At 43.4% G+C, this 11397-nt stretch overlaps 1 protein-coding gene across 1 annotated transcript in view; it reads right to left on the bottom strand.

The window, feature by feature from the left end:
• The window catches only part of Itga9 (integrin subunit alpha 9), a 410762-nt gene that overhangs the window by 95591 nt on the left and 303774 nt on the right, over positions 1 to 11397 (bottom strand). Inside the window, exons 20-22 of the mRNA XM_063260331.1 lie at positions 9452 to 9531; positions 4150 to 4239; positions 1653 to 1761 (exon numbers count right to left, since the gene is read on the bottom strand). Coding sequence (XP_063116401.1) covers positions 1653 to 1761; positions 4150 to 4239; positions 9452 to 9531 — 279 coding nt within the window. The remainder of the gene's footprint in view (positions 1 to 1652; positions 1762 to 4149; positions 4240 to 9451; positions 9532 to 11397) is intronic.

Here is an 11397-nt window from a genome sequence, read left to right on the forward strand (position 1 = left end):
AAACTAACTCTGAGAAGCAATTCAGAAACACAGAGGTATGATTCACAGCCATTGCTCTACAGTCTCCAAACTAAGCCCTAACCCCGTTTTCCCCTTCCTCTCTTATAAATCAAGGGCAGGGTGTGACAGATGGGACTTAGCTGGTTGAGAGGCACATCCTCTGTGTGCTGGGGACATGTGTTATACATCATGATTCTGGGGGCCTCCTGCCTGGGAGAATGCTGGAGAGAGGAAGACCATTGTTTCAAGAGCCCACAAATGTTTTACTGCTTCATTCTCTGGACCCTCACCCTATCATTATTTGTCATTCTCTAAGTCCAGTTAGGAGAGGTCACAGGGAAGGAAAATAATCATTATTTGGCTGTAGTAGTAATACTAGAGTGAGAAATCATTCTCTCTGTAAGGAAGGATGGAAGAGGCAGAGCAAGAGCTGTGGAAGCAAAAATAGTAAGATGTGGACTCCAACACACTGTGGGTAAAGTGGGCCACTTTTCCTTCATGTATAGCTCCGGCCAGGGGCTGGTCCATGTGAGTCTAGGTAATCACTGAGTAGTGCTGGCTCTCGCTGCACATCAGCCAGCTCTAGGACTTTCATCCCATATATCCTTTCTCACTTGGGCCTACATGTCCCTGTCAGCTGAGAGGGGCATGGACTGGATAAAGCTGAGGTCCCTCCAGCTTTACAATCATAGAGTCACATGATGAACAGCTGTGAGAGTTCACATTCTAAAAGCAGGGGTCAGCAAACTATCACCACAGAGGTCCAGTGTCTCCTATTATACAGTTTGTGAGCTCAGAATCATCACTTTATATCATTAAATGGCTGGAAAAAGTATAGAGTAATAGCATCTTATGTAAAGATTATGTGGAACTTAACTTTCTGTGCTCATAGCTAAGGTTTCATTTTTGTAATGTTCATACCTGCCTTGGTGCTACATGGTCAAATTGTTGCCATACAGACTACGTGGCTCACAAAGCCTATAATTCCTACCTGCTATGCATTTTCAAAAAAGTTTACAACCCATAATCAAGAGAAGGGACTGTGTTCTTCATGATGCCCACAGTCCACACTGAGTGGACTTGCTGGAAGTGACCTGAGGGGCCTGAGATGAGCCAGCCCCAGCGCAGTGAGGGAGCAGCATACTTCTTTCTGTGAAGGTTTACATCAGTGCACAGTGCTTTGCCTCGTAAAGTTACACTTCCCAAAAGCTGCTTCCCTGGGGGAGAAGTGGGCTCCTGAATTATGGAGCATGGAAACTCCAGGAGGAATGGGATGCAACCGATCCTCTAAAGCTCTGCTGCCCCTAACATAGAGAATTACAGAGAAAACAAAGGGTTCCTATAGGACCATGTACATGGGTTGGGACACTGGTCTTGGCTCAGTCAGACAAGCCTTGGTGGGAAAGCTGATGTTCATTTTATGGTACCTCTCTTTCCAAGTCACGGAAAGTACAAGGGTCTGCACATGGGGTTATACGGAGAATACACACACACACACACACACACACACACACACACACACACACACATTAAACCAGACTAGGGAGTGTTTCTCCTGAAACAAGAAAGCCCTTTAGCTTCCCTTTATTAGGAGACTCATCCTATGGGGCCTTCTGTTAGCACTCAGTAACAGGTGTTTTCCAGTATGTTACCTGAATGGTTATGTTGAGGGGTTGAAAATGACACTCCAGGTCATCCAGCTGAATGAAGTTGGATGTGTCCACAGATTCACCATACACAAATGAAGTTGGAGACACGATCCTGAAAAGGAAAGCATGAATACTGTCACCACAAACCATAGTCAAGCACCTACTATCCTGAGAATGCAAACATCTATCTGTATTTATTCCAGTGTCTCCCACTGTTTACTTTTTGGGACTCTTTATTCTCTCTCCTGTGAGGAGATTAGCCAGTCTGGTTTCTAAATAGAAATTTCTAGTTTATCTTCTAGCCTTAAAGTGCATCACTAAGCTACATATATGTTAGGTACCTAGATACTGGGATTAAATTTCTAAAATGAGGAAGTTTTAACAATTAGTGCTACAGTAACCTTTTTAAAACGTGGATCATAAAGTCAGGCATTGAGGCAGGAGAACGGGGAGTCTGAACCTAGCCTGGGTAATTTAACAAAACTCCATGTCAGGGCTGGGGATTTAGCTCAGCGGCATAAGCGCCTGCCTTACAAGCAGGCAGTCGTGAGTTCAATCTCCGGTACCGATAAAAAAGAGAAAAGAAAAAGACACACACACACACACACACACACACACACACACACACACACACACACAAAAAAAAAAACTCCATGTCAAAATATTTAAAAACAAGGGATATAGCTCAGCATAAAGGCCCTAAGCCCAATCTCCAGTAGGACTTCAAACAAACAAACCTGTATAATAAAAATTATACATTTTGTTTTGTCACTTGAAAAACATTTTGTGGATCAAGGAAGCTTATAATAAACTTTTAGAATACATGTAAATGAATTATATATTTGGTACTCAATCTTACCCTGACATATATTCATTTCAAAAGTTTAATTTAAATTTGTCAGACTATCATGCTTACTAAAAACTAGGTATCTAAAAGTCAAGTCAATTCAGTGATGGCATTTCCTTTCATATTTCAGATAGAGGCTATCTTAAGAATTCAAGCTAAGAGTGTAACAATACTTTCAATCTGGTTACCATGAACAAACCCTTGAAAAGGAACAAAGCTTATACTGACACCCCCACACAAATAATGAATCCTAGATACTCAAAGCCACTACTTACCTAAGCACAACTGAGTTAAAATTTTTGGGACTGAGTCCCACTAGAGAGCAATGCAACTTTTTTCGGTTTAAGCACATTATTTTGGCAATACAGTGCATTCCAAACATTGTCAAATGTCAAGAATTGCTTCGTCTAAACTTACACTGTTTTGGGTTCCTGAAAAGATCAGGGGTTGACTCATTTGTTTACCTGATGGCTTCATCAGGGCCTGTTAACACCTCACAGTGAGGTCTCCTAAGGCCTAATGACATGTGTGGGTGGTGTTTTCTCTTTATCCCTAAGAGGAAAAGGCTTGGTTCTGGGTAATTCTCACTTTTCTTGACAGGACAAATAAACCATATGGTTAAAAACAGAGCTGTGAAGAGAGGCAAATACATGCTAATTTGTAAGTTTATACCAATAATGCCTCATGTCTAGAAAATATGAAAAACTCTAAGAGCTCAGGCACACAAAAGCAAGGCCATCTATTCCCCTGGCTCTCAGCAGGGCAGGAGCTATTGTAGGCATGGCTCCTCTCAAACATATTAACATTCCTTCTTCTAGCCAAGAAAGAGACCCAGCAGCACTTGAAAAATGAAAAACAGAAACTGTGAACCTCCAGGAAGTTCGGCTTGCATTTGGGTCAAAGGTTCAATGATTCTTCATTTGATCTAAACCAATTGTGCAAATTTTTTCCACTATGTATTCTGTTTGCTGAAGTTGGGAGCAGAAGTTGAGTTCTCATTTTTCTAGCATAGCCTTTGGCTGAAAACTGACCTGGCTTGTTGGGTTCTCTGCAGACCACAGCCTACTGTCCTGCTTTCCAACAGCTTTCCACAGCAGCACTGTGTGGCTGTGGTCTTCACCTGTACAGATAATGTGGCTGTCCTGATAGTTCCCTAACCATTTGAGGCCATCACAGACATTGGGCAGAACCATCTGTGGCTCGGCAGAAGGAAGTAACAGAAAAACACAAAAGCCAGTGCCAATTATGCAGCTAGTCAGAAGAGTAGCCATGCTGTAAACCAAGGCTTGAAACACATCTGGCAATAATCTCTGGCTGAGATTTTAATTCCAAGAACTACACTCTAGCCACCATTATGGCATTATGGTGGAGGTAAGATGAGAACAGATGCATATAAAGGTGTACAGAATGTTCAGGAAATTACAAGATTTGCCATCAAACTTCTGGTGTCACTAGCCAGGTGGATAGGTAGGTAGGACAGAGAAATAAGGAAAGAGAAGGGTACAACTAAGGCTTCATCCTGCTTTCCAAGGCTGGAAGAAAAGGAGTGGCAAGGCCACTGCTCCTAGCTGGTAACACATTTGAACACAAAACAGCAAAGCATCCAATTGGAGGGTACCGCTGAACCACCCAGGTTTGCACTGGGCTACTCACCCAGTGATGGATGTATCCACTTCGTGCACCAGCGGCACCGTCAGTATAAGAGTGTTGTCAAGCAGGGCTTCAGAGCGCTCCACATTACCACTGTGCAGGGAAAGAAAATGAAGTAACTGGCTCAGACAAGCTGTTCAGCTTGATCTCCCTCACTGCAGAATGTCTCCATTCTCCAACAGCAGCCTCACTTTATTTGTCCTTGGCTCCATTTTTGGCACCAAAGTTGCTTGTGCAGAAGCACAGCGGATACTCAACAATTTTATGTGTTTCACTCACAAAGATGTGGGAACAGGTAGGTTATCTACGAGGTGATGCCAGGGAATGGAGAGGAAGACTGTGAAGAGAAAGAAGTCAACAAAGATATGTCATCTGGGAGACTAGAAATGGAGGCAGCTGGGGCTTAGTCTCCCTGGAAGACTCTGGAAGACAATGTACAGCATACATCTCAGCCTTCCCAACTGAGGCTATGTAAGCTGGGCCTTTGTCCACTAAACCTAGAAACCTGCTGCAGCAGAGGCAAAGAGCAGACATGAATTGTCTCTCTGTCTGTCTTGCAGGTCAGTGGGCGCTGGCCAGAGCCAGCCTCGTAAGGACGGCAAGACTACGCAGTGGATGTGCTGAGGAGCTATAGATGAAGAGAGCCCACTGTGGATGCTGAAAGGATTTTGACTCTATGGGACACTGTAGCCAGTGGAAGGCTGAGAGGCGGGACCAAGGGGCTCTATCTTGAGGTCACCTTTCCGGCCCCTAGACATTTTACCTGTGGCGCGAAATGAATACCAATGGGCTACCTGTGCATCACTAATGCCCCTTAGGCACCACCCCAAACCTAAGCTAGATGTATGCCCCTACACCACGTGTCTGGCGAACAGAATGCCAGACCCCCAGAGGTCATAGAGTCTCTCTCCACATTCTTAAAAGCCACTTTTATTTCATACTTCTTAACTTTTTAGCTGTGCCAAAAATTCTATCAGATGGTTCCCTTCTGTGCTGAAAATTCTATCAGATGCTACTTCTGTAAAAGCTTGTCCCATGATGTATCAGTGAGGTTAGGATACTTAGCCAGGAAGGGCTGGTAGCTAGGCCTTAGTAGGTATTTGCTAATTGGGAGGCTCACCCACCCTCCATGGACAGCCAAGTAGAGTGCCATGATGAACCTCTCAGACACTCTTGCCAGACTCCGATGGGAACATTTCTCACCAAGGTATCCCCTCCCTTGGGGGAAAAAGCAGAGAATGGGGATTCTGCAATGGGGAACGCAAGGTGCTGTTGCTGCTGGATGGCTTCTGTGTGCATGCACCCGCCGGGCACTTATCAGTGGCATGAGTTTGCAGTAACTTCACTGTAACTCTAGGTGAGAACACAACTGACAAGTGAGGAGCAGTTCGGATATACTGTGGCCCTCCTGTAAGCTAGTCAGAGCTGAGGTTCCAACCGGCTCAGTCTGACTCCAAACCAAGGCTTTATTTATTTATTTATTTTTTTTTGCTGTGATTCCTTATCTTGATGCCAAGTTCACCCTCCAGTGATGGAACATAAAAGTTTCTCAGATCTGCTGAGGTTCAGGCACTTGCTCATCCCTACCACTCACTCATCACATTCACTGAGCACCTGCTGAGCTCGGCCTGTTCTATGCCTCCCTCTCTTCACCACCCCACTGCCTTCCTCTCCCACCCAGCAAGTGCTGAGTAGAAATAATACTTAAATAGCTCCTACATCCCTTCTCCTCTCTCCTATTGTTCTAAAACAATAGGCTAGATGTCTTTGACCCCTTAGGGTCAGACTCACTACCCCTGGGGTCAGATGACATCAATAGGACAGCTGGGCCAGCTGCTGGCCCAGCCTAACTTCCTTATCCTTCCTTTCCAATGTGGAGGAGTCAAAGCCCAGGAATCACAAACATGGATGAACCAGAGGTGGCTCCTCTGCCAGTCAGATGGTATCATCCCAGCCTCTTTTCCTCCCGTCTTCTATGCCAGCATTCTGCCAGGTTGAGTAATCAGCTCCTTATGTAAGAGCTACCCCTTGTCTGCCATTTGTTCAGCCACCTGTGGCTGCTGGCAGCTCAGGCTCAGTGGTCTCATCTGTCATCAGGTGATGGCTTGAGAACAAGCCAAGTTGAACAGTTGAGATAAAAGAGACCAAACCTCAAAAGGCTCCCACCACCCTGCAACCCCGCTTGCTAGGATGCTTTCCAATGATCTGGGGGCAAAGCCAGGCCCCCTGGGCCATGGAGAGGACAGATCTCTAACCACTGTTTAGTGTCAGTGTTATGACCTCCTAAATCTACAAGTAGGCAAGAGATTTTCCATGGGTGTGACTGAAGAATAACTGATAATTTAACTGTGGCTTTCAAGATAAGGAGCTTTAAGGATTTGCCCAGTGTAGCTGGGAGTCAAGTGCTGTGAGTTCCTCTGGGGCAGGAAGGTCAGATTTCTACCAAGGCCTGAAAAGAAGCAAGGGCCTGAAATATCCCCTTGTGTGTTTAAAAGATAATGTGATCACCTTCACATTTGTGATTTGAGAAACCAAAAATTTTTATACTGGGAAGTAGGAAGAAAGTATCTGAATGGAAGGGGAACAAGGATGGGGGAAGACGAAAGGAAGGGGAAAGAAGGGGGACTAGAAAAAAACATGGAAACAGAGCTTTTATAAGTAAGGAGGGGAAGAAGGGTTGAAGAGGGGAGGTGAATGGGGAGAAAAAAGAAAAATCAGGATATATTATGCACCGGTGCAAATTCTCTATAATGAGTGTGATCAGTATGCATATCAAAAGTATACCAACAAAATTAACTTTAAAAAATATTAAGTCTCCCCTGAGCCTGTGAAAAAATATTAATGTGCAGAAGGGGATATTCTTGAATTTACTCAGTGACTAGCAGTTTCTTATGTGGTCCACATTTAGCACAGCAACTGCAAATAAGTGCACAACTGCAAATAATAAGTGCATGTGTCAAGTGATAATGTGTCTGGCACAGTGTAAGGGAACACAGAGAGTGGCTCTCAGGCTTGGTTGCTCATTAGAATCATGTGAGCAGCCTTTTCAAAAATCTTAGTGCCTAGTGCTTGCCCTAGACCAATTAAGTCACATCTCAGGATGCTGTGTGTGTGTGTGCACGCGCGCACACGTGCGTGCGTTTGTGTGTGTGCATGTGTGTGTGCACGCGCGCACACGTGCATGCGTTTGTGTGTGTACATGTGTGTGTATGTGTGTGTGTATGGGGAGGGGCATGAACCAAGCCTCAGGACATTTTAAAGCTCCCTAGATGATGTCAGTGTGCATCTAAGACCAGAGCACCACTGGCTGACAAACAGGCTATTCTAATAGATCTTTCATCGCCCTCTCTGACCCTCCCTGATGAGTCACAAATGAGGTTGGGAAGCAGGCAGTTTCCTCTTTCTGACAAGGGAAATCCTCTTCATGTCATCATGTCATGCTCCTTCTCAGGCGCATGGCTGCCTTTAGGTGCTGAAAGACTGAGAGCACACTGAAGGGTCTGCCTCTCAGTGGTGAGTTTTCTATGGATCCAAGAAATAAGAGTGAGAACTTTTAGATTTGAATAAGTATCTACCTCTTGCATTAAACTCAACTATCTTATGCTCTGTGGTCAAGCTGTTGGCTTGGGTTACTGTTCAACACCTTTTGGTGGCTCCTCATTGCTACAGGAATATGGTTCAGATTTTCTGAGGCTCTGTCACCAAAGTTCAGTTCAGGCTCCTCTTCTGTTTGTTTGGTATTGGGGAAGGGACCCAGAGCCTTTTCACTGAGCCACATTCCCAGGCCTCTTTTAATTTTCTATTTTTATTGTGAGGTAGGGTCTTATTAAGTCATTAAATTGCTTAGCATGCCTTGTGACCTTTCTGCTTCAGCCTCCCAGAGGGATTGAGGTACAGGCACATGCCACAACTGGCTCTACTTTCTACCCAATCTTCTACTGCTATTGTAACACTCCCCAGCCTCCTCTAAGATGACCAATAAATCTCATCCACTCCATGTCCACCATTCATGGATGAGCACATCAGATTGTACTACAGACACACTGCCTGTGTGTCTCAAGCTGGAAATAGACTCCTCTAGAGTCAGCTCCCCAGGGAAGTCTTCCTGGGTTCCAGCTATGGGTACGGAGTTCCTCTCTATACTTTGCATGTGGTCCTACTAGATCATAGTCATGTTTTACATGAACATGAATTATGAGATCTTGAAAATAAGGTGAACAGAAAATAACAAGTCTTCTGAACCAGTAAAAAAAAGTGGCTGCAAATATATCACTGGGGCCAATAAGCATGATTGGAACATGAACTGTAGATTAGATATTAGCATTGCATCAATGTTAAATTTCTTGAATTTGCTAACTATATGGTGTTTACTTAAGCACCTCCTTCTTTGGAATGCACATTGAATATATAGGCGTCAAGGGGCATGATTTGTTCAACTTACTTGCAAATGGTTAAGGAAAAATTTATATATAGAAAGAGAATGATAAAATAAATGAGGAATGATGCTAACACAGGATGAATCTGGAAAAAGGATATAGAGGAGAGTTTTTATTTTTGGTTTATTTTGCAACATATCTACTATGTTTAAAATCACTTCTAAATAAATTTTAAATGGATAGGTCTAACCACTATCCCATCAAAGTTTGTATCTCTTTATTCACCAACCTGATTGCATCCCCCTGCATACTAGCCATTAAAGTTAGTTGTTACCTGGATGTTAGTTGTTCCCTAGGTGTTACCTAGATTGACATGAGTCGATCCTGGCTCAAGAAAGCATCTCATAACTCCCAAAAGGCTGTTTTAGATGCCCAAGTTACTCATATTCTTGAAGGGAGGGGTGATCACCCACTATCTCCTTCCCTAGCTGACCAGGACCTCATAGCAGGTCCTTCTCCTCTCCATTAAGAGGTGTAGTTGCATATCCCTGTGAAGCTGTTGGCCCAGCCAGAAAACTCAAAGAGGACATCTTTCTCATTTAGGAAACATACGGCCAAGCAGGAATTGACTTTGGACTACAACAACTTCACCTCCATGGCCCTGTCTCTCTTCAGCTGTAGAATCATTACCTCCAACTGGTTGACTTCCAGCCCTTCCCAGTTCAATTGGAAGTGGTGGGTAGGCAAGTAGAATTAGATATTTACCATTCCCAAAAGATCTGATCCCATTCAGCAATTGGGACTTTACCACTGAGTAACTGTCCCTCTCTCCTCAGCACTCTGGGAATCATCAAAGTATGACCAGAGCATGCCCTTTCCTAGTCCCATAAATCATTTATCTTTTACAAAAATGTTTAGGTTCCCCTTACCTCTGAGCAGTAATGATGAAGCTGAGAACGTCCTCTTCCCCAGACAGGTGGCTTGTATCAAAGATTACGCTGAAATCATACTAGGGAAAAATAAAGTGACATTTGGCTCCAGTAAGCAAGCTGCACTTAAACCAGGCTGGCTATAACATTCTCCACCTTATGACCCCTGGAAGCTCATCTGCATGACAAACTTAATTTTTTACGCATATCTTTCTGCTTGTCATACCAAAGACACAGCTTTCACAGCAAAACCAAGTCCTTTTTCAGCCACTGAGATTCCCTATAGGAAGTGACATATTCAAACTCTTAAACTAGGACACACTAAATTTCTCTTGCATCACACCTTCCCAATTTAGTCACATCCATCTATCATGCCAGCTGTGGTATTTATTTCACATTTTTGTGGCCTTAGTCTTCTAGTTTAAAGATTACTTTAAAAGAACAATTTATGTTATTATCATGGATGGGAACCCAAACCACTTACCCTAACGAAAAGGTAGTCATAAACAAAAATGTTAAATCCTGAAGGCTGCTGAGGCCTCTGAGCCGAAAGTCTAGTCTGTCTTTGTTCAAAAGTGAGACTGGCAGGTGAAAGGCAAATGTTGAAGATATTCTAGCACTATTAGAAATTTTCAACATCCTTAGTTAGCATGCACAGTGTTGAAGAGTTATGGGTTAAATGTTTCTGTGTCCTCCAAATTCATACATTGAAGCTTGAACGGCCAATGTGATGATATTTGGAGGGGACCTTTGGGAGGTAATTAGGTTTAGGTGAGATTGTGAGGGTGGGGCTCTCATTGTAGGATTAGTACCCTCCTAAAAAAAGAAGGCAGAGATATCATTCTTTGTATATGCATAACCAAGGGAAGGCCATGTGAACACACATAGAAAAAGTGACTGTCTAAAAACCAGGAAGACTACCCTTGTCAGGAACCCAATCTTCTAGCACCTATACTTATACTCCTTCATCTTCAGAATGCTGAGAAATAAATGTCTACTTTTTTAGGCCACCCATTCTGTATTACTTGTTATATAAGTCTGAGTGACTTAAGCAAAAAGTAATAATTTTCTTTTTGTTGAAGTCAATGTTGTTAGTGCTATGCCCAGTGTATCACCCAAAATAATTCTATAAAGCACCTAAGTCATCTTAGTATGTGAATTCTGTGTTTCAGTGGTGAGCATTCTGTGTTTTGGGTAACAGCACCATAAAAATATTTTCATCATATATATGCCAGGCATGTAAGGGAATATGAGACGAAATGTGGGTGGGGGTTGTAGAACCCAGAATCTACCACAAAGTATGTGACCTTGGTCAAGATACTTAATCTCTTTGCATTTAAGTAAAAGGAGGAGGCCAGACAAAATAATTCTTAAATTTCATTAAGCTCTGAGAGCCTATGACTTATTTAATTTATCTAAATTAGATTCCATTATGACTAATTCTAGGCAATGGTCTGATTTTTACAACACTGGATTCTACTGAATTGAATGCTACCTGAGAGTAACTGACTATGGACTATTTATATTGAATTTTCATCTACAGTGGACACAATGTCTCTTTCTATGCAGAAATTTCTGTTGCAGTGGATCTGTCAGTTTATAGGGAGAGTGGAGCAGAGCTGGGCAAAAAGTAGGGCTGGAGGACACAAAGAAGAGAAGAATCGAGGGTCTTTTCTCAGTAGAGTCAGAAGTGGCAGGAGATCTGAACTAGCCCCACTAAAGAGAAGGTTTGAGGTGAGGGTAAGTGATTTGGCAAGAAGTAACGGTCAGAGATGAAGGCCTGAAAGCAGGCAGGTTGACCATGAGTGACAGAGCATACAGTCAACCAAAGTGAGTCAACAGTACTGTCGTGAAGCTTAGCAGATGGCCCAAAGCCCCATGACCCCAGGGTCTGAAGGACAAGGAAAGGTGACCTAGGTGGCACACGGGGCCTTGCCCACTCTGGG

Source organism: Cavia porcellus, unplaced genomic scaffold (genome assembly GCF_034190915.1).
Source record: "Cavia porcellus strain 051 isolate PalLab524CR breed Dunkin Hartley unplaced genomic scaffold, mCavPor4.1 scaffold_13, whole genome shotgun sequence".
In the NCBI taxonomy this organism is placed as follows: Eukaryota; Metazoa; Chordata; class Mammalia; order Rodentia; family Caviidae; genus Cavia; species Cavia porcellus.